This window comes from Rhinoraja longicauda, chromosome 5 (assembly GCF_053455715.1).
Source record: "Rhinoraja longicauda isolate Sanriku21f chromosome 5, sRhiLon1.1, whole genome shotgun sequence".
NCBI classification, from domain to species: domain Eukaryota; kingdom Metazoa; phylum Chordata; class Chondrichthyes; order Rajiformes; family Arhynchobatidae; genus Rhinoraja; species Rhinoraja longicauda.
This window is the reverse complement of record NC_135957.1, coordinates 83,812,778-83,837,123: the sequence shown is the minus strand read 5'-3', so window position 1 is coordinate 83,837,123 and position 24,346 is coordinate 83,812,778. Positions and strand designations below refer to the sequence as shown.

Here is a 24,346-nt window from a genome sequence, read left to right as displayed (position 1 = left end):
ATTAGGCAGCAAGTGAACAGTCAGTTCTTGAAGTTGATGTGTTGGATGCAGGAGAAATGGGCATGAGTAAAGACCTGAGCGACTTTGACAAGGGCCAAATTGTTGTGGCCAGACGACTGGGTCAGAGCATCTCTGAAACGGCAAGGCTTGTGGGGTGCTCCCGGTCAGCAGTGGTGAGTACCTACCGACAGTGGTCCGAGGAGGGACAAACCCACAAACCGGCGACAAACAGGGTGTTGGGCGCCCAAGGCTCATCGATGCGCGAGGGCAACGAAGGCTATCCTGTCTGGTCCGAACCGACAGAAGGTCGACTGTGGCACAAGTCACAGAAAATTTTAATGGTGGTCACGGGAGGAATGTGTCACAATACACAGTGCATCGCACCCTGCTGCGTATGGGGCTGCACAAGGAGGACCAACAGCATATTAGGCAGGTGGTCATAATGTTTTGGTTCATCAGGTCATAATGTTTTGGCTGATCAGTGTATCTCTGCCATAAAAATAATCTATCTATCTCCTGCCTTCTCCCCATAACCCCTGTCACCCGTACTAATCAAGAATCTATCTATCTCTGCCATAAATGTATTCTTTGACTTGGCCTCCACAGCCTTCTGTGGCAATGAATACTGGGTGCTCTGGTTTCCTCACACACTCCGAAGATGTACAGGTTTGTACGATAGTAGGTAAAAATTGTAAATTACCCCTATTGTGTAGGATAGTGCTAGTGTACGGAGTGATTGCTGGCCGGCAGGGACCTGGTGGGCCGAAGGGCCTGTTTCCGAGCTGTATCTGTAAAGTCTTTGCTGTGACTTTTTGGTGCAAGGCAGGTTTGAAGTCTGAATTCAATAAAGCCCGTGAAATCAGTGATCATACTGCTGCTTAAAATTTCAGGATGCTCTCCAAATCTAAGAGTGGATAGTGTTTAGAATTGACTGCGGGTGTCTGTCTGTACGGAGTTTGTACGTTCTCCCCGTGACCTGCGTGGGTTTTCTCCGAGATCTTCGGTTTCCTCCCACACTCCAAATACGTGCAGGTGTGTAGGTTAATTGGCTTGGTAAATGTAAAAATTGTCCCTCGTGTAGGAGAATGTTAAAGTGCGGGGATCGCTGGTCGCCGCGGACTCGATGGGCTGAAGGGCCTGTTTCCCCACTGTATCTATAAGTCAAACTAATAAAACTAAACTAAAGAAAACACATCTAAGATAAGTGAGGAATCCAGTCTACTGTACCATTCAATCATGGCTGATCTATCTCTCCCTCCTAACCCCATTCTCCTGCTTCTCCCCGTAACCCCTGACACCCGTGCCGATCAAGAATGAGGGTGACATCTTAAACTAGGAGCGAAGCATGTCTGCAGGACTGAAGAAATGCTGCTCGTCCCATTTGTAATTCTCTCCTTTGTACCTGCTGATAAACCTGGTTCTCCTACCTTCTAATGGACCTCCCTGCGTTTAAAGGAAGGACCTCTGCCAAAAGTATTCTCTCCTAAAAGCTTATTGTCTCAAATTGTCTTGGAGAAAAGGAATAGGTGACAATTCACCTGCACGTCCTCCAACCTCATCTACTGTATCCTCTGTTCCAGGTGTCAACTTCTCTGCATTGGCGAGACCAAGCGCAGGCTCGGCGATCGTTTTTCGCAAAACACCTCAGATCAGTCCGTCTTAACCTACTTGATCTCCCGGTGGCTCAGCCCTTCAACTCCCCCTCCCATTCCCAATCTGACCTTTCTGTCCTGGGCCTCCTCCATTGTCAGAGTGAGGCCCAGCGCAAATTGGAGGAACAGCACCTCATATTTCGCTTGGGTAGTTTACACCCCAGCGGTATGAACATTGACATCTCCGACTTCAGATAGTCCCTGCTTTCCCTCTCTATCCCCTCCCCCTTCCCAGTTCTCCCACTAGTCTTCCTGCCTCCGACTGCATTCTATCTTTGGCCCGCTCCCATCCCCTGACATCAGTCTGAAGAAGGGTCTCGACCCGAAAACATCACCAATTCCTTCTCTCCAGCAATGCTGCCTGACCCATTGAGTTACTCCAGCATTTTGTGTCTACCTTCGATTTAAACTAGCACCTGCAGTTTTTTTTTTCCTACACATAGGTGACAATTCATGTCAAGACCCTTCTTTAGACTCCAGTCTGAAGAAGGGTCCTGACACGAAACGTCACCTATCATATTCTCCAGAGATGCTGCAATGACTTGCTGAGTTACTCCAGCACTTTGTGTCTATCTTCGGTATAAACCAGTATCTGCATTTCCTTCCTACACATCCCAAATTGTCCAAGCTATAGTTCTCCAAACTGAAAGATTGATAACACAGAGGTGTAATTTGCAAGTGCACAAGCATAATTGAAAAGTTTATTTTTAATGGTCAGAGGTTCTCTTTTATTCTTGTTACGCTTTTGCAATTCACTGGGAAAGCAGGTATGTAAAAGCATGCAGGAGCAGAACTACCAGAGCAAGCACAGAGTGTTGGAGTAACTCAGCGGGTCAGGCAGCATCTCTGGAGAACATGGATAGGTGACGTTTCACAGAGTGCTGGAGTAACTCAGCGGGTCAGGCAGCATCTCTGGAGAACATGGATAGGTGACGTTTCGGGTCGGGACACTTGTTCAGTCTCAATGAGCCTCCACACATCAATTAACATTCCCCTATTTGCACCCATCTCTGTGTTGAGTAACTCTGGGTTTCAATCTGGATCTTTAATGTTTTTGGTTTTGTGATACAGCATGAAAACATGTCCTTTGGCCCATTGAGTCCACGCCAACCATTGATCATCCCATTCACACCAGTTGTCTGTCACATCTCCTCCCTTCACACAAGGGGAAATTTACACACTAAACTACACACAGATGGCACCCAAAGTCAGGATTAAAAACATAGAAAATAGGTGCAGGAGGAGGCCATTTGGTCCTTCGAGCCAGCACCGCCATTGATTGTGATCATGGCTGATCATCCATAATCAGTAACCTGTACCTGCCTTCTCCCCATATCCCTTGATTCCGCTAGCACCTAGAGCTCTAGCTAACTCTCTTTTAAATCCATCCAGTGAATTGGCCTCCACTGCCTTCTGTGGCAGAGAATTCCACAAATTCACAACTCTCTGGGTGATAAAGTTTCTTCTCACCTCAGTTTTAAATGGCCTCCCCTTTATTCTCAGACTGTGGCCCTTGGTTCTGGAGTCCCCCAACATTGGGAACATCTTCATACACGGGACAATAAAAGAATATTCAACCATTAAACCAAATATACTCCATACAGACAGCACCCGTAGTCAGCATGGGACCCTGGTAGCTGGCACTGTAAGGCAGCAACTCTACCGTTGGGTCACTGTGCTCTAATCAAATGTTGAAGCCATTTACACATTCTAAAGTCTGATTCTATCGGAGGCAGAAGTCAGTGCTTTGAAACAGTCATCAAATTTGACCTGCAATTTTCCCCATTAACAGGGCAGAACGGTGGTGTAATGGTAGAGCTGCTGCCTCACAGCACCAGCACTGTGCGTTCTCCCCATGACCTGCGTGGGTTTTCTCCAAGATCTTCGGTTTCCTCCCACAATCCAAAGACGTACAGGTATGCCTCCTCTTGAATGTCAAAAAAACTAAAGAGCTGATTATACACGCCACTGGAAATAAATAGGTCTACTGTGGATAGGGTGAGCAGCTTTAAATACCTGGGAGTCCACATCAAAGAGGATCTGACATCGACAACACACATTGCCGCACTGGTGGGTAAGGCAAGGCAGCGCCTTTACCACCTCAGACAGCTGAGGAAATTCAGAGTGTCTCTGAGGATCCTTCAGTGCTTCTACTCTGGGGCTGTAGAGAGCATCCTGTCCAGCAACATCACAGTCTGGTTTGGGAACAGCTCTGCCCAGGACAGGAAGGCCCTGCAGAGAGTAGTGCGTTCGGCAGAACATACCATGGGAACTACACTCGCCCCCCTGCAGGACCTATACATCAGGAGGTGCAGATCGAGAGCAAGCAAGATTATGAGGGACCCCTGCCACCCCAGCAACGGACTGTTCCAGCTGCTGCGGTCAGGCAAACGACTCCGCTGTCACGCTGTGAAAACGGAGAGGATGAGACGGAGTTTCTTCCCACAGGCCATCAGGACTGTTAACTATTATAACTCCAGGGACTAAATTTTATTTTCTGTATTAATTTTATTTATATGCTGTAATTGTAATTTTTTTGTGCACAATCCGCAGGCATTGCCACTTTCATTTCACTGCACATCGTGTCTGTGTATGTGACAAATAAACTTGACTTGACTTGAGGTTAATTGGCTTGCAAAGTGTAAAAATTGTCCCTAGTGGGTGTAGGATAGTGATGGTGTTAGTGTGCAGGGATCGTTGGTCGGCGCGGACCCCATGGGCTGAAAGGGCCTGTTTCCAACCTGATCATCCAACCTGCCCACTCACAGTGTGTTAGGACTGTACCAGGGTTTGTGCAGTCATGGGTTTCCCCTTTAAACAGCTTTCGTCTACAAAGCACTCTTGCAAATGGCAAAAAATGGGGAAAAAGATGCAAATGGGAAAATAACCCTTTCCCAACCCCCCCGTCATTGGCTGGGCAGAGCGAGGTAGAAACGAGTCTTCGCAGGGCCGGGTCATTGAAACTCATCCAAGACCACCTGTACAAGGAACAAGGGCTCAGGAACAGCTTCTTCCCCTTCATCATCAGGCGTCTTCCATAAGCTGGGGTGCTGTCCGATTCACCTCTACCCGTTGAGGACATTGGACTTTGTCTCTGGAAGTAGTGCGCTACAATGCTGAGAAACGGGGCCCGGTTAAAGAACTCATCCAAGACCACCTCAAGGACTAAGGACTAAGAACTTCGATCTGCACCTCAGTCAACAACTGTGGGGAGTTTGCACGTTCTCCCTCTGACCGCGTGGTTTTCATCCAGGTGCACTGGTTTTCTCCCACATCCCAAAGACGTTGGGTTTGCAGGTTAATTAACCTCTGTAAAATTGTCCCAAGTGTGTTGGAAGTGGACAAGTAAGTGGGATAGCATCCAATTAATGTTAATAGACAATAGACAATAGGTGCAGGAGTAGGCCATTCGGCCCTTCGAGCCAGCACCGCCATTCAATGTGTAAGAAAATAACTGCAGATGCTGGTACAAATCGAAGGTATTTATTTCACAAAATGCTGGAGTAACTCAGCAGGTCAGGCAGCATCTCAGGAGAGAAGGAATGGGTGACATTTCGGGTCGAGACCCTTCTTCAGACATTCAATGTAATCATGGCTGATCATTTACAATCAGTACCCCGTTCCTGCCTTCTCCCCATACCCCCTGACTCCGCTATCTTTAAGAGCTCTATCTAGCTCCTGCTTGAATGCATCCAGAGAATTGGTCTCCACTGCCGTCTGAGGCAGAGAATTCCAAGATTTACAATTCGCTGACTGAAAAAGGTTTTCCTCATCTCCGTTCTAAATGGCCTACCCCATATTCTTAAATTGTGGCCCCTGGTTCTGGACTCCCGCAACATTCGAAACATGTTTCCTGCCTCCATTGTGTCCAATCCCTTAATAATCTTATATGTTTCAATAAAATCCATGTTGGACTCGGTGGGCCAAAGGGCATGTTTCCATTCTGTATCTCTGAACTATAACTAAACTGAAACGACGTTTAATTGTGGTATGGTATATTTATTCCTTCGTCGGGTGCCATAGAAAATAGGTGCAGGAGGAGGCCATTTGGCCTTTCGAGTCTTCACTACTCAGATCTGCTGGCAACGAGGTCACACACTCAAGACCGGGCAGCACGGTGGTACAGCAGTAGAGTTGCTGCCATACAACGCCAGAAACCCGGGATCGATCCCGACTACGGGTGCTGTCTGCACAGAGTTTGCACGTTCTCCCCGTGACCACGTGGGTTTTCCCCGGGTGCTCCAGTTTCCTCCCACACTCCAAAGACTTGCAGGGTTTGTAGGTTAATTGGCTTTGGTAAAATTGTAAATTGTCCCTAGTGGTTCATGTTAGCGTGCGGGGATCGCTGGTCAGCGTGGAGTCAGTGGGTTAAAGGGTCTGTTTCTGCACTGTATCTCCGAACTAAAGTAAACTAAACTCCGAGGCAGAATCACATACTGTGCAGCCAAAGCCCGGGCTATAAATTCGTAAGGAGCAAGGGCCGGTAAACATGGAAACATAGAAAATAGGTGCAGGAGGAGGCCATTTGGCCCTTTGTGCCAGCACCGCCATTGATTGTGATCATGGCTGATCATCCATAATCAGTAACCTGTACCTGCCTTCTCCCCATATCCCTTGATTCCACTAGCCCCTAGAGCTCTATCTAACTCTCTTTTAAATTCATCCAGTTAATTGGCCTCCACTGCCCTCTGTGGCAGAGAATTCCACAAATTCACAACTCTCTGGGTGAAAAGGTTTCTTCTCACCTCAGTTTTAAATGGCCTCCCCTTTATTCGTAGGCTGTGGCCCCTGGTTCTGAACTCCCCCAACAATGGGAACATTTTTCCTGCATCTAGCTTGTCCAGTCCTTTTATAATTTTATACATTTCTATAAGATCCCCTCTCATCCTTCTAAACTCCAGTGAATACAAGCCTAGTCTTTAAAATCTTTCGTCATATGACAGTCCCGCCATCCCAGGGATTAACCTCGTGAACCTACGCTGCACTGCCTCAATAGCAAGGACGTCCTTCCTCAAATTAGGAGACCAAAACTGCACACAATACTCTAGATGTGGTCTCACTAGGGCCCTCTACAACTGCAGAAGGACTTCTTTGGTCCTGTACTCAACTCCTCTCGTTATGTAGGCCAACATGCCATTAGCTTTCTTCACTGCCTGCTGTACCTGCACGCTTGCTTTCAGTGACTGGTGTACAAGGACACCCAGGTCTCGTTGCCCTTCCCCTTTACCTAATCGGACACCATTAAGATAACAATATGCCTCCTTATTTTTGTCGCCAAAGTGGTAGAAGGGTGAACCGGGGTAATGCCTCCAGTCCTTCGGGGTCGGCTGCAGGAGACGCCCCCGGGACACAAAGATGGAGAGGAGAGGAGAGGAGAGGAGAGGAGAGGAGAGGAGGAGGGGGGAGGAGAGGGAGGAGAGGAGAGGAGAGGAGAGGAGAGAGAGGAGAGGAGGGGAGGGGAGAGGAGAGGAGAGGAGAGGAGAGGAGAGGAGAGGAGAGGAGAGGAGAGGAGAGGAGAGGAGAGGAGAGGAGAGGAGAGGAGAGGAGAGGAGAGGAGAGGAGAGGAGAGGAGAGGAGAGGAGAGGAGAGGAGAGGAGACAGTACATCGCGCGCGTGGGCTGACCCTCCGCCAGTAACACAGTTTAGGAAAAGTTTGGACTTTGAAAAATGGCACCAAAACCGGTGGCGCCCGCATGTGTAATATAAATAAAATAAAAAAATAAAAATAAAATATATTATAAATAGTATTTCAGTGTGTAGTTGCACATGTGACAAATAAAGCAATAAAGCACTATTGGGCCATTCTTTGGAAAGTGAACCAACATGTCACGCACGTGACCAGACGTCATCACATAAAGTAACACATTATAAAATTCTTGTAAGAGATTAATCTTATTCATTCCTATTTTCCTACCTACAGAACTATACTGCATGTCTTTTTTTTAAATTCAGAGTTTGTAAGATAAAACTGAGTTATGAAAAAAATGCTTCCATGTGAGGCCACACTCGTGACCAGTCATATTTGACCTCTGACCCTAAACAAACATTGTCAGCAAAACATATAAAATTTTCACTTGGTAAACTTCGACATATATAAGTCATATATACGGTACAAAACAATATACCTGTAATACTTTCAGATTTAGAAGAGATGTATTCCACAATTTTTCATATATTTTGAAAGAATGGCCCTATTGACCAAAGATACTAGAGGAACAAGATGGACCACTCCGTTGAAATCGCCTATACTGAGGTGTAGTACACAAAGGAGCCATTTTAGTCGGCAAAACCCGCCGTTCGCTCTGCCTCTCGCAGTGTAATCAGTGTTTTGGGGGAACAGTATGTGTGATGATACCATTAAAATGCAGAATATATCTCATCTATCAATTCACAGATTTTTGTTATTTTTCTTTTAAAATGTTTCTCCAAGTTTCTGCCTACTAAAATGGCGCCGTGACATACTGCGGTGTTCAGGGTCGAGTGGTCTATCTTGCTCCTCTAGTATCTTTGCTATTAACTAAATTCGGCTTTCAATAGACAATAGACAATAGGAGCAGGAGTAGGCCATTCGGCCCTTTGAGCCAGCACCGCCATTCAATGTGATCATGGCTGATCATTCTCAATCAGTACCCCGTTCCTGCCTTCTCTCCATACCCCCTGACTCCGCTATCCTTAAGAGCTCTATCTAGCTCTCTCTTGAATGCATTCAGAGAATTGGCCTCCACTGCCTTCAGAGGCAGAGAATTCCACAGATTCACAACTCTCTGACTGAAAAAGTTTTGCCTCATCTCAGTTTTAAAAGGCCGACCCCTTATTCTTAAACTGTGGCCCCTTGTTCTGGACTCCCACAACATTGGGAACATGTTTCCTGCCTCTAACGTGTCCAACCCCTTAATAATCTTATACGTTTCGATTAGATCCCCTCTCATCCTAAATTCCAGAGTATACAAGCCTAGTCGCTCCAGTCTTTCAACATATGACAGTCCCGCCATTCCGGGAATTAACCTAGTAAACCTATGCTGCACGCCCTCAACAGACGTGTGAAAACGCACACCTCCAGATTCAGGGACAGTTTCTTCACATCTGATATCAGGTAACTGTATCATCCCACCACAACCAGAGAGCGGTCCTGAACTACTATCTACCTCAATGGAGACCCTTGGACTATCTTTAATCAGACTTTACTGGCTTTATCTTGCAATAAACGTTATTCCCTTTATCCTGCATCTGTACACTGTGGACGGCTTGATTGTAATCATGCGTTGTCTTTCAGCTGACTGGTTATCACGCAACAAAAGCTTTTCACTGTACCTCAGTACGCGTGACAATAAACTAAACTCAATCTCAACTTCTCCCTGCCTTCATCTGCACCAAAGTTTCATTGAATCTCCAAGTTAAACGTTGTGTTCCAAACGTGGCAGCACAGTGGCGCAGTGGTAGAGTTGCTGCCTCACAACTCCAGAGACCCGGGTTCCATCCTGACCACGGATACTGTTTGCATGGAGTTTCTACGTTCTCCCTGTGACCGCGTTTGCAGCATAATTGGCTTCGGTAAATTGTAAATTGGTCCTCGTGTGTAAGTTAGTGTTAATGTACTGGGTGATCGCTGGTCGGCGCGGACTCGGTGGGCTGAAGGGACTGTTTTCACACTGTATCTCTACAGTGTAAAGTCTAAAGCTCTCACAGGTGTCAATGCACTGCCTGTTGTGGTTCCCATTTCTTCTCAGACAAGTAATGTGCTTTTAGTAAATACAGCAGCACAGAGATAGATCAGCCATGATTGATGGCAGAGTAGAATTGATGGGCCAAATGGCCTAATTCTGCTCCTGCAACTAATGTACATGAACAAATGTCAAAGACTCGAGCTGCTTTCTCTACTATGCTTTTATTTTTGCTACTCCGCAATAATCTAAGAGGAGGTAGTTGAGGCAGGGACAATAACAACATTTAGACGACATTTGGACAGCTACATGGAAAGGTGCAGAGGGATTTGGACCAAATGTAGGTAAATGGGACTACATTCGACAGGGCTACCATTGAAGAGTTGGGCCGAACGGTCCATTTCCAGACTGGTCCCGACCCGAAGCGTCACCTATCCATGTTGTGCAGAGATGCTGCCTGACCCGCTGAGTTACTCCAGCACTCTGTGAAACGTCACCTATCCATGTTCTCCACAGATGCTGCCTGACCCGCTGAGTAACTCCAGCACTCTGTGAAACGTCACCTATCCATGTTGTGCAGAGATGCTGCCTGACCCTAATATGCTGCTTTATCATAATATAAGCTTTACTCTACAAATTGAGAGGGAGAAGGGAAAATCGGAAGTGTCAGTGTTACAGTATAGCAACGGGGATTACAGAGGCATGAGGCAGGAGCTGGCCAGATTTGACTGGAACGAGGCCCTAGCATGGAAGACGGTGGAACAGTAATGGCAGGTATTCCTGGGAATAATGCAGAAGTTGCAGGATCAATTTATCCCAAAGAGGAGGAAAGATGCTAAGGGGAGTAAGAGGCACCCGTGGCTGACAAGGGAAGTCAAGGACAGCATAAAAATAAAAGAGAAGAAGTATAACAAAGCAAAGAAGAGTGGGAAGCCAGAGGATTGGGACTCGTTTAAAGAGCAACAGAAGGTAACTAAAAAGGCAATACGGGGAGAAAAGAGGAAGTACGAGGGTAAGCTAGCCAATAATATAAAGGAGGATAGTAAAAGCTTTTTTAGGTATGTGAAGAGGACAAAAATAGTCAAAGCAAATGTGGGTCCCTTGAAGGCACAAGCAGGGGAATTTATTATGGGGAACTGAGTAACTCCAGCACTGTGTCCTGGTCTGTTGCCATGCTGTGTGACTCTGTGACCTCTATACGCAAACAAATCTTTACTCACCAAAGGTGGACGTGTTAGACTTCATGGGGCGACCAGAAGGGCAGGCAATCATCCAAATACGGCGTAACCCAAGTCCTATGACCCTGTAGGTAGACACACAATGCTGGAGTAACTCAGCGGGTCATGCAGCATCTCAGGAGAGAAGGAATGGGTAACGTTTTGGGTCGAGACCCTTCTTGCTGCATGACCCACTGAGTTACTCCAGCATTGTGGGTCTACCTTCAATTTTAACCAGCATCTGCATTTTTTTCCAATGATACTGCGTCGTGCCTTGCTGACGCTTCAGACTTTACAGATACAGCGCGGAAACAAGCCCTTCGGCCCACCGTGCCCGTGCCGATCAGCGATCACCCCGTACACTATCCGACACTTGGGACAATTTACAGCTTACAGAAGCCAATTAACCTATAAACGTGTTTGTCTTTGGAGTGCGGGAGGAAACCAGAGCATCCGGGGAAAACAAACGCGATCACAGGGAGAACGTACAAATTCCACACAGACAGCACCTGTACTCTGGATCGATCTCGGGCCTCTGGTGCTGTGAGGCAGCAACTCTACCGCTGCGCCACAGTGCCACCCTGCAATCATAATGTGCGAAACTGGAAATATAATGAAAAGAAGATCGACACAAAATACTGGAGCAACTCAGCGGGTCAGGCCGCATCTCTGGAGAGAAGGACTAGGTGAAGTTTCAGGTCGAGACCCTTGTTCATACTGACAGACGGGATCGGGCGTGGTCAGGCTAGTATGGCCGTAGGCTAATGGAGTGTGGGAGGAAAACAACCATCTCAGAGAAAACCCACGCGGTCACGGGGAGAACGTGCAAACTCCGTTCTGACAGCACTCGTGGTCGGGATGGAACCGGGGTCTCCGGCGTTGTAAGCGCTGTAAGGCAGCAACTCTACCCGCTGCACCGCCATGCCACCAGGAGATTCTCATTACCGTCCATCAACATTTGTGATACGATACGATAGGGCTTCATTTATCCCAGGAGGGAAATTGGTGGATGTAAGCAAACACAGAACGCACATTACAAGACAGAGCTTTTGTTACCTTTCAACACGGAAACGTGTTGGCGACGCTGAAGATCCATTGGGTAGTTCTTAATCTCAATGTCTTCCCCTTCTTTTAATTCCACTTTATCATAGCCATACCAGCCAAGGAGTTCATTCATGGTGTTTTCTGCAAAATTCTGACAAAAAGGAACGAAATGTTGGTGTGGGCAAACAAGAAACATTCAGCTTGCTGCATGCATTCATATAATCTCCCTCTGCCAAACTTGGACATGTGCTCCCCGTCTTACGATGCTTCGACTTACGATAGTTCGACCTTGCGGTGGTGCAAACGGCAGCAACCCGCAGCGAGCCGCAACTCGCTTCCGGCCACGTGATCGTGTGCATTCAATGCGTTTCAATTGCGATATTTTCATTTTTCCGACGAGTTTCTCGGAACGTGACCCATCGTAAGTTAGACAATAGGTGCAGGAGGAGGCCATTCGGCCCTTCGAGCCTGTACGCACCGTCATTCAACGTGATCCTGGCTGATCATTCTCAATCAGTACCCCGTTCCTGCCTTCTCCCCATACCCCCTGACTCCACTATCCATAAGAGCTCTATCTAGCTCTCTCTTGAATGCATTCAGAGAATTGGCCTCCACTGCCTTCTGAGGCAGAGAATTCCACAGATTCACAACTCTCTGACTGAAAAAGTTTTTCGTCATATCAGTTCTAAATGGCCTACCCCTTATTCTTAAACTGTGGCCCCTGGTTCTGGACTCCCCCAACATTGGGAACATGTTTCCTGCCTCTAACGTGTCCAACCCCTTAATAATCTTATATGTTTCGATAAGATCCCCTCATCCTTCTAAATTCCAGTGTATACAAGCCTTCCAGTCCTTCAACATATGACAGTCCCGCCATTCCTGGAATTAACCTGGTGAACCTACGCTGCACGCCCTCAATAGCAAGAATATCCTTCCTCAAATTTGGAGACCAAAACTGCACACAGTACTCCAGGTGCGGTCTCACTAGGGCCCTGTACAATTGCAGAAGGGCCTCTTTGCTCCTATACTCAACTCCCCGTTGAGGAGCACCTGCACAGGCCCACCGTCGTTTTTCCGGCAACTGAAGGTCCGGCACCTCCTTCAATCCGGACAACATCACGAGAGCGACGCACGTGACGCACGCTTGTTCGGGACGTGTGCCTCCATCTTAAAAGAGTTAATTGTTTACTCCTTTGTTCATTGCTGGTTCTTTAAGTTTCTAGCATTCCGCGATGCTCACAGACGCGGGGGGGGTGTAATTAGTGGGTTCAGAGGTGTATTGTTGTATCATTATCACGTGACCTCTGTAGGTCTGGCAAAATGGATAATCTGGCAGGGCTCTGGAACCAAGTGTGCCGGAAAATCTATGGTGTACCGGTATACCCTGAATTAAATGTGCACACAAGGAACCGCAGATGCAGGTTTACTAAGAAAAAAATGACACAAAGTGTTGAGAGGAAAAGACAACAAAAGGCTGTTACACAGAAAATAGGTGCAGGAGGAGGCCATTTAGCCCTTCGAGCCAGCGCCGCCATTCATTGTGATCATGGCTGATCGTCCACAATCAGTAACCCGTGCCTGCCTTCTACCCCATATCCCTTGCTTCCACTAGCCCCTAGAGCTCTATCTGACTCTCTTTTAAATTCATCCAGTGAATTGGCCTCCACTACCGTCCGTGGCAGAGAATTCCACAAATTCACAACTCTCTGGGTGAAAAAGTTTCTTCTCACCTCAGTTTTAAACGGCCTCCCCATTATTCTTAGACTGTGTGTCCCCTGGTTCTGGACTCCCCCAACATTGGGAACATTTTTCCTGCATCTAGCTTGTCCAGTCCTTTTATAATTTTAAACGTTTCTATAAGATGCCCTCTCATCCGTCTAAATTCCAGTGAATACACGCCCAGTCTTTCCAATCTTTCTTCATATGACAGTCCCGCCATACATAAGAGGAGTAAATTGTGAAACCGGAGGAAGGGATACTGGTGGAAGAGAATGGGGGAAGAGATAATGGGAGGATGTTTCCACTAATGGGAGAATCTAGGACCAGAGGTCATAGCCTCAGAATAAAAGGACTCACCCTTAGAAAGAAGAGGAGGAATTTCTTTCGTCAGAGGGTTGGTGAATCTGTGGAATTCTTTGCCACAGAAGGTTGTGGAGGCCAAGTCAATGGATATTTTTAAGGCGGAAATTAACAGGTTCTTGATTAGTACGGGTGTCAGGAGTTATGGGGAGAAGGCAGGAGAATGGTGTTGAGAGGGGAAGATAAATCAACCATGATTGAATGGCAGGGTAGACTCAACGGGGCCGAATTGCCTAATTCTGCTCCTATGACCGAAGAACAAAAAATGGGTGTTCCCTAGATTGGTGCTACCTAAAGTTGGAGCATGTTCATAGTATTGGGTTTTAGGTAACCTGTTGGGTCCAAAGCTGTCCTGCGGGCCCGGCAACCGTCCCCCAACTCACGACCCGTGGACCAGTTGCTGGCCGGGGAATCTCCCCCGGGACGTGGGCGGGCGAGGGGGGAGAGGAAAGGGGAGAGGGAGCCACTTACCCTGGCCCCGGGCGGCTATCTTATTTGACTCTCTGCCGCCGCACTGCACCATGGGGGAAAGGTCAGGCGCGGGGCATGCCGGGACGGGCGGCCGGTCCTCCCAGCGGGAGGGGGGGGAGCGCATTTGTTAAAGTTTATTCAGTTAATTGCTTTTAGACAATAGACAATAGGTGCAGGAGTAGGCCATTCGGCCCTTCGAGCCAGCACCGCCATTCAATGTGATCATGGCTGATCATTCTCAATCAGTACCCCGTTCCTGCCTTCTCCCCGTACCCCCTGGCTCCGCTATCCTTAAGAGCTCTATCTAGCTCTTTAAAATGTAAGAAAACTTAATCAATCGAGACCACAGGTGAATGGTGAGTAGGGTGGGCGTAAAATTGTTGTGCTATCGTGTACCGTTTTGGCTGTATTTCGGGTACAAACAATCAAACAAACAGACAAGATGAGAGTTTTAGTGATACGTATATCTCCACCCTTCTGTTCCCTCTATCTTTCTCCCCTGCACCCCACCCGGATGTACATTCATTTTTCCCCACTGTCTTTTTTATGAAGTTTAGTGCGGTTGAACATCACACAAACTCAGTCATTCTTCATGCACTTTAGTGCACACTTAGTCCACCGCGTGCTAAACAGTATCAGAGCCCCCTCAGTAAAGGTCATCAGATCAGACCCAGCACAGACACGACCAGTCAAGTGGGCATCTTTCCAAGCACCAATCCGTTCTCACATAAATTAGAGTTTAATTTATTATTCTTTGTGAATGAACTTCATTGACTTTATTTTAGAGATATAGCACGGAGATATAGGTGAGACAAAGGTTCACCTGCACCTCCTCCAACCTCATCTATTGCATCCGCTGCTCTAGATGTCAACTTACTTACATCGGCGAAACCAAGCGCAGGCTCGGCGATCGCTTCGCTGAACACCTGCGCTCGGTCCACATTGACCAAACTGATCTCCCGGTGGCCGAGCACTTCAACTCCCCCTCCCATTCCCAGTCTGACCTTTCTGTCATGGGCCTCCTCCAGTGCCATAGTGAGGCCCACCGGAAATTGGAGGAACAGCACCTCATATTTCACCTGGGCAGTTTGCAGCCCAATGGTATGAACATCGACTTCTCCAACTTTAGATAGTTCCTCTGTCCCTCCCTTCCCCTCCTCCTTCCCAGATCTCCCTCTATCTTCCTGTCTCCACCTATATCCTTCCTTTGTCCCGCCCCCCTGACATCAGTCTGAAGAAGGGTCTTGACCCGAAACGTCACCCATTCCTTCTCTCCCGAGATGCTGCCTGACCTGCTGAGTTACTCCAGCATTTTGTGAATAAATACCTTTGATTTGTACCAGCATCTGCAGTTATTTTCTTATAGCACGGAAACAGGCCCTTCGGCACACCGAGTCTGTACCGACCAACGATCCCCGCACATTAACACTACCCTACACACACCAGGGACAATTTACATTTATACCAAGCTAATTAACCTACAAACCTGCACGTCTTTGGAGTGTGGGAGGAAACCGAAGATTTCGGAGAAAACCCACGCAGGTCATGGGAAGAATGTACAAACGCCGTACAGTACAGCACCCGTAGTCGGGATGGAACCTGGGTCTCCGGCGCTGTAAGGCAGCAACTCTGCCGCTGCGCCACCGTGCCGCTTGTCCTAAATGAATGATCTTCATTTGATAAATGTTATCTTTAAATTCCATTTGTTATGCCTTAAGCAAGGCAGCTCATGGAGTCAGAGTCATACAGCGTGGAAACAGGCCCTTCAGCCCAACTTGCCCACACAGACCAACATGCCCCATCTAACTAGTCCCACCTGTCTGCGTTTGGCCCATATCCCTCTAAACCTGTCCTATCCACGTACCTGTCCTAAAGATTGCCGTAATACCCTCCTCAATTACCTCCTCCGGCATCTCGTTTACATACACCCACCACCTTTTGTGTGAAAAAGTTACCCCTCAAGTTCCTTTTAAATCTTCGTCCCCTCATCTTGAACCTATGTCCTCTGGTCCTCGAATCCCCAACTCTGGGCAAGAGACCCAATCTATTCCTCTCATGAATTTACACACCTCTATAAGATCATCCCTCATCCTCCTGCGCTCCAAGGAAGAGTCCCAGCCTGCTCGACCTCTCCCCAGAGCTCAGGCCCTCGAGTCCTGGCAACATCTTCGTAAGTCTTGTCAGCTCCCTTTCCAGCCAATCAACATCTTTCCTACAACATGGTGCCCAAAACTGTACACAACAGTCAAAATGTAGCCTCACCAACGTCTTATACAACTGCAACAACGGCATTCCTTTCCACAAAAGCCACATTTATTTAGAAATTTAAAATATTGATTAGTTGAGTTGATTGAAAGACACAGCATGGATACAGGCCCTTCGGTCCACCGAGTTCACGCCGATCATCGATCACCCGTTTTACACAAGTTCTATGTTTACACAAGTTCTGTTATGTTTGTGTGCCATTGTATGTTCGTTCTTAGTACCCGAACTGATGTACAGCACTTTGGTCAACGTGGGTTGTTTTTAAATGTGCTCTACAAATAAACTTGACTTGACTATGTTATTCCACTTTCCCATCCACTCCCTGCACATGAGGGGCAATTTACCGAGGCCAATTAATCTACAAATCTGTACGTCTTTGGAATGTGGGGGGAAACCGGAGCACCCGGAGGAAAGCCCATGCTGTCACTGGGAGAACATGCAAACTCCACACAGTCATCAGCCAAGGTCAGAATTGAACCTGGGTCTCTGACGCTGTGAGCAGCAGCTCTACTGCTGTGCCACTCTGCCGACCTAAACGCATATATTCCCACGGTGTACATATCTCAGTTTACAAAGCAGCTATGATAAAGATTGTATTTTTTTTTAAAGCAGCTGAAAATGAGGAGGAAGAGGCTGTACTTATAAAGCCAACCCGTGCAACTGTAACTAGGTGCCCATCACCAGGGCAACGGGCCTTTATGACCAGGTTAAGACCCTGTCATTTTAACAACTATGGACTTGAATTATAAAAAATGCTGCCAGAAACCTGCCGACTGTGTTGTGCTGTCTCAGTCCAATTTAGATTAGTTTAGTTTAGAGATACAGCACGGAAACAGGCCCTTTCGACCCACCGGGTCCACGCCGACCAGCGATCCCAGCACATTAGCCTATCCTATACTCACTAGGGACAAGTTTTACATTTGCCCAGCCAATTAACCCTACACACCTCTTTGGAGTGTGGGAGAAAACCGAAGATCTCGGAGAAAACCCACGCAGGTCACGGGGAGAACGTACAAACTCCGTACAGACAGCACCCATAGTCGGGATGGAACCTGGGTCTCCGGCGCTGCATTCGCTGTAAGGCAGCAACTCTACCGCTGCGCCACCGTGCCGACTTAATCTATTATGCGTATACTCTTGTACTTAAGTATGATTGCGCTTACGTATAGTACGATATCTGCTGAACTGTATTAAACACATGAATTTAATTGTACCTAGACCTTGGTGCTTTTCACACCCGGGGGCGGCACGGTGGCGCAGCGGTAGAGTTGCTGCCTCACAGCGCCAGAGACCCGGGTTCCATCCTGACTACGGGTGCTGTCTGTACGGAGTTTGTAACTTCTCCCGGGACAGCGTGGGCTTTATCCGGGATCTCCGGTTACCTCCCACACGCCAAAGACATACTGGTTTGTAGGTTAATTGGCTTCGATAAAAAATGATAAATTGTCCTTAGTGTGTAGGGTAGTGCTCGTGTTCGGAGCGATCGCTGGTCGGCATGGACCTGCCGGCCTAAGGGCTTTTTCCCGTGTTGTATTTCTAAAGTAAACTACAAGACTTCTCCGTGGATTGTCGCCTTGTCGTGGTGGGGAAGCTTGTGCAGTCCTGAGATCCTGAGAGCGATGCCGTCTGGAGCTACGCTCCTGGTAGGGTCACCCATGGCGGTGAGGTCGAGGGGGAGGTCCCCGACAAAGAGCAATCCGACCAAGACCTCAACGGTGGAACAGGCGGAGGGTGACGGCTGACTTCAGTGGAGCGTCACAACGGCTGGGAAGGCGGATGAAGGCTGCAGCAGAAAAGGGTCCCCGGTCGTCTTGGACTCCACGCCACTGGATCCTGACCCAGATCTGTCAAGGACCGTGTGGTGGCTGTCTGTGCGCCAGTCTCCCCACGTTAAACAAAGTCACGCACAGGCGTCCTCCAGAAAGGGAATTGACCGTATGGAGAGGACAGTCATACTCGCTTCGAGTGACCGCCGATGATGATGAAGAAACTACAAGGATATTAAAGTATGCGTGTTCTCTATGGAGCAGCATGGGTTTCCTCAACAGTGTGGACCAGTTGGGCCACAGGGAACTGCTTCCAAGATGGATCTTTCCATCAAAATGAAAGCTGTAATTATTGGTGGTTTCAAAAGGTGTTTGTTCACTGTTATGTCTTTCTATCCACCTTTAAATCCAGGATCCGACACAAAGTGCTGTAGTAACTCAGCGGGACAGGCAGCCATCTCTGGAGAGAAGGAATGGGTGACGTTTCGAGTCGAGACCCTTCTTCAGACTGAGAGTCAGGGGAAAGTGAAACAAGAGATATAGACGGTACATGGAACAAATGAATGAAGGATATGCAAAAAGCAATGATGATCGATGAAATGTGGAGCCTACAATGGTCCATTGTTGGCTGTGGGGTAGGCGATAACGATTTTTTAAAAAAAGGATTAGTTTAGCTTGAAGACACAGCGTGGAAACGGGCCCTTCGGCCCACCGGGTCTGCGCCGACCAGCATAAACTAAAGAGTTTGTCCCATTTAGGCGATTTTTTTGGCGACTGCCAGCGACTGTCAAATGACCATGACAATGCCGACAACAATGACCACGAGGAGCAGCACCTCATATTTCGCCTGGGCAGTTTGCGCCCGGTGGTATGAACGTCGACTTCTCCAACTTCAGATAGCTCCTCTGTCCCTCCCTTCCCCTCCTCCTTCCCAGATCTCCCTCTATCTTCCTGTCTCCACCTATATCCTTCCTTTGTCCCACCCCCGACATCAGTCTGAAGAAGGGTCTCGACCCGAAACGTCACCCATTCCTTCTCTCCCGAGATGCTGCCTGACCTGCTGAGTTACTCCAGCATTTTGTGAATAAATCGATTTGTACCAGCATCTGCAGTTATTTTCTTATGACCACGACAATGCCGAGTCAGGTCAAGATTACACCGTTTTCGGAAACATCGCGAAATTCCCACGCTGTCAATGCTTCTCCTAATTTTCGCTGAAATCACTGACAAGTCGGTAGGTACTTGAGAGTTTTGAATTATAACATCTTGTATGGGTTACTTAAAAACCAAACATTCACTGTAACAAGGCATAAACTGGATTTACTTCCAGTTTACTAATAGTATTAAAAAAAAATTTTTTTTTAATGGTTAAGTGGATTTTTGTGAAAAGTGTGTGGGCATTCTTTGAAAATGTACGGAAACGGCATATCTGGTTTCTGGGTTGCATATCTGGGTTGGGAGCCCACTTTAAATGTAATGGCAGATGGCCATAAGCATCGCGAAAATTCCCACGCTTACCTGACCGTCAAACTGTCGCCTCCAATCTACCTGTCAAATGTCCTGACGGTAAGTAAATTGGTTAAACACAAGCATTTTATGGTATTTTTAAATAACTTTACTAATTTTAACATTATGTGCTTCTAAATGCATCTAAGAGAACCTATCAAACCTGGGGACAGCATGCGACAGCGCCTGCAATAAGCAACGATACCTGGCGACAAGCCAGCTGTCGCCGAGAGATTTCAAAGCGGATGATTTCTCAGCGACGCTCTGAGATCCACTAGGATTTTTGGAAGACTCCTCACGATCATGCCCGCGACACCCCGGCGAACTGTCGGCGACAGCCTAGTCGCCAGCAGTCGCCTTAAAATCGCCTAAGTGGGACATGCCCTGTCCTGAACACACGAGGGACAATTTACAATTTTACTGAAGCCAATTAAACTACAAAATTTGGAGCGTGGGGTGAAAGTGGAGCACCCAGGGAAAAGCCACATGGTCACGAGGAGAAGGTACAGACAGCGCCCATAGTCCGGATTCAACCCGGGTCTCCGGCGCTGTGAGGGAGGAACTCTACCGCTCCGGGGATACAATCAGAGGACGTCAATGATCCTGTGCGCTGATGCGTTGTCATGAGTAAAGAATAATCAGCATCTCACATGGAGGAACAGCTTCCTTTTAGCCATCACCTCTACGGATCGAAATAATCATCCCTGATGAAATCAGGAACGGCTTCACGCAGCGTGCTCAGCACATGGAATGGATGTGAACTGTGCTCCAAATACCAATTATGTACTCAGTTAAACAGCTACTTATTCCTTGGAGTGCAGGAGGATGAGGGGAGATGTTATAGAGGTGTACAAAATCAAGAGAGGAATAGATCGGGTAGATGCACGGAGTCTCCAGCCCAGAGTAGAGGAATCGAGGACCAGAGCACACAGGTTCAAGGTGAGGGAGGAAAGATTTAATAGGAGCCTGTGGGGCACATTTTTTTTTACACAAAGGGTGGTGGGTGTATGGGAAGGGCTGCTGGAGAAGGTAGTTGAGGCAGATACTAGATTTAGATTTAGATTTAGAGATACAGCGCGGAAACAGGCCCTTCGGCCCACCGAGTCCGCACCGCCCAGCGATCCCCGCACACTAACACTATCCTACACACACTAGGGACAATTTTTACATTTGCCCAGCCAATTAACCTACATACCTGTACGTCTTTGGAGTGTGGGAGGAAATCGAAGATCTCGGAGAAAAACCACGCAGGTCACGGGGAGAACGTACAAACTCCGTACAGACGGCGCCCGTAGTCAGGATCGAACCTGAGTCTCCGGCGCTGCATTCGCTGTAAGGCAGCAACTCTACCGCTGCGCCACCGTGCCGCCCTATCACAGTCCTTTCATACTATCACAACGTTTAAGAGACATTTGGACAGGTACATGGACAGGACAGGTTTAGAGGGATATGGGCCAAACGTAGGCAGGTGGGACTGGTGTAGATGGGGCATGTTGGTCAGCATGGGCAAGTTGTGCCAATGGGCCAGTTTCCACACTGTATCACTCCATGACTCTACTCATCGGATTGAGAGCATAGGACGTCTGGAATCGATACGTTAAGTTTACAAAACGTGTTAAAATCCTGGGATGCTGCACAAATAATCCGTAAATGGTTTGATTTGTACTCGGAATAATTTGTATCAAATGGACCGTTGTAATAGGAAGCAGTGTACAGGTATCTGCTCAGTGTGTTAAAATGAACATAGGGTCCCGACCCGAAACATCACCTGTCAACGTTCTCCAGAGATGCTGCCTGACCTGCTGAGTTACTCCAGCACTTTGTGTCTTTCTGCGGTGAACCAGTAACTGCAGTTCCTTGTTACTACATGAGAACAATGCAGCACAGTAAAAGGCCCTTCGGCCCATACTGCCCATGCTGCACATGGTGTCAAGTTAAACTCATCTTCCTGCACGTGATCCATATCCTTCCATTCATAGAAACATAGACAATAGACAATAGGTGCAGGAGGAGGCCATTCAGCCCTTCGAGCCAGCACCGCCATTCATTGTGATCATGGCTGATCATCCACAATCAATAACCCGTGCCTGCCTTCTCCCCATATCCCTTGATTCCACTAGCCCCTAGAGCTCTATCTAACTCTCTCTTAAATTCATCCAGTGATTTGGCTTCCACTGCCCTCTGTGGCAGAGAATTCCACAAATTCACAACTCTCTGGGTGAAAAACTTTCTTCTCACCTCAGTTTTAAATGGCCTCCCCATTATTCTTAGACTGTGGCCCCTGGTTCTGGACATTGGGAACATTATTCCTACATCTAGCTTGCCCAGTCCTTTCATAATTTTTATATGTCTCTTTAAGAGACGTACAGGTATGTAGGTTAATTGGCTGGGTAAATGTAAAAAAAAAAAAATTGTCCCTAGTGGGTGTAGGATAGTGTTAATGTACGGGGATCGCTGGGCGGCACGGACTTGGAGGGCCGAAAAGGCCTGTTTCCGGCTGTAGATATATGATATGATATGATATGATAAGATCCCCTCTCATACGTCTCCAGTGAATACAAGCCCGGTGTATCCAATCTTTCTTCATATGACAGTCCCGCCATCCCGGAGATTAACCTCGTGAACCTACGCTGCACTGCCTCAATAGGAAGGACGTCCTTCCTCAAATTATGAGACCAAAACTGCAGACAATACTCCAGATGTGGTTTCACCAGGAACCTATACAACTGCAGAAGGACTTTTTTGCTCCTGTACTCAAATCCTCCCGTTATGAAGGCCAACATGCCATTAGCTTTCTTCACTGCCTGCTATACCTGCACGCTTACTTTCAGTAACTGGTGTACAAGGACACCCAGGTCCCGTTGCACTTCCCCTTTACCTAATCTAACACTATTGAGATAATAATAATAGGGGATTCTTCATGAAGCCTCTTGAAACGTCACTATCGTATCTGCCTCCACCACCACCATCCCAGGCAGTGCATTCCAGGTACCCATCACCCACTTTACCCGCACATCTCCTTTAGACTTTGCCCCTCTCAATTTAAAGCTCTACCCTCAAGCCTTTCATTTGTCCATGCTGGACAACTAGGCTCTACTTTATCAATGGTCTCTGATAATCTTATACACGAAAAAAATCATGAGAGGAACAGATCGGGTAGATGCACAGAGTCTCTTGCCCAGAGTAGAGGAATGGAGGACCAGGGGACATGGGTTTAAGGTGAAGGGGAAAAGATTTAATAGGAATCGGAGGCGTAACTTTTTCACACAAAGGGTGGTGGGTGTATGGAACGAGCTGCTAGAGGAGGTAGCTGAAGCAGGGACTAAGGTGATGTTTAAGAAACAATCAAACAGGTAACTGGATAGGACAAGTTTGGAGGGACATGGACCAAACGCAGGCAGGTGAGACTAGTGTAGCTGGGACATGTTGGTCGGTGTGGACAAGATGGGTTGAAGAGCATGTTTCCATGTAGCATGACTCTCTGACTCTAACCAGGTCTCCCCTTAACCTCCGGCGATCTTGCAAAAATAATCCAAATTTGCCCAACCTCTCCTCAGAGCGAACACCCTCCAATCCAACCATTAATCCGGTAATCCTCCTCGGCACCCATCCGAATGCTTCCACATCCTTCCTATAATGGAGGCGATCAGAACTGCACCCAATCCTCCAAATGCGGACTAACCAAAGTCCCATAAATCCACGGTTAGACACAAAATGCTGGAGTAACTCAGCGGGTCAGGCCGCATCTCGGGAGAGAAGGAATGGGTGACGTTTCAGGTCGAGACCCTTCTTCAGACTGAGGTATCTGTAAATCCACAACATGACTTCCTGATTCTTATTCTCAATGCCCTGACCGATGAAGGCAAGCATTCCATAAGGTTTTCCTTCACCACTCTATCTACTTGTGATGCCTCTTTCAGGGATCGATGGACTTGGTCTCCAAGGGGTAGGCCATATAAGGGGCAGGCCATTTAGAACGGAGATGAGGAAAAACTTTTTCAGTCAGAGAGTTGTGAATCTGTGGAATTCTCTACCTCAGAAGGCAGTGGAGGCTAATTCTCTAAATGCATTCAAGAGAGAGCTAGAAAGAGCTCTTAAGGATAGCGGAGTCAGGGGGTATGGGGAGAAGGCAGGAACGGGGTACTGATTGAGAATGATCAGCCATGATCACATTGAATGGTGGTGCTGGCTCGAAGGGCCGAATGGCCTCCTCCTGCACCTATTGTCTATTGAACCCTCTACACATCAGTGCTACAGCATCAGAGCAGTATTGAACAACTATCCACCTCATTGGTGACCCTCGGACTATCCTTGATTGGGCTCTCCTGGCTTAACATTGCACAAAACGTTATTCCCTTATCATGTAACTGTAATTCCTTTATCATTGTAACTGGCTCGATTATAATCATGTCCAGGTGCTCTCGAACTAACGATGCTTCGACATACGATATTTAGATTTTGCAATGGTGCAAATGGCAGCGACCCGTAGCGAGCCGCAGCTCGCTTACGGCCACGTGATCACGTGTATTCTTATTCTCAATGCATTTCGACTTACGATATTTTCGGTTTGTGAAGGGTTTCTCGAAACGTAACCCCCATCGTAAGTTGAGGAGCACCTGCATTGCCGTTCAGCTGCCTGGATAGCGCGCAACAAAAGCTTTTCACTGTACCTCGGTACACGTGAC

General features: G+C 47.6%; 1 protein-coding gene across 5 annotated transcripts in view; it reads right to left on the bottom strand.

The window, feature by feature from the left end:
- The window catches only part of sobpa (sine oculis binding protein homolog (Drosophila) a), a 242,894-nt gene that overhangs the window by 141,083 nt on the left and 77,465 nt on the right, over window positions 1-24,346 (bottom strand). For all 5 annotated transcript variants that reach the window (XM_078399864.1, XM_078399865.1, XM_078399866.1 and 2 more), the window contains exon 2: window positions 11,587-11,725. In XM_078399864.1, the coding sequence (XP_078255990.1) occupies window positions 11,587-11,725 (139 nt within the window). The remainder of the gene's footprint in view (window positions 1-11,586; window positions 11,726-24,346) is intronic.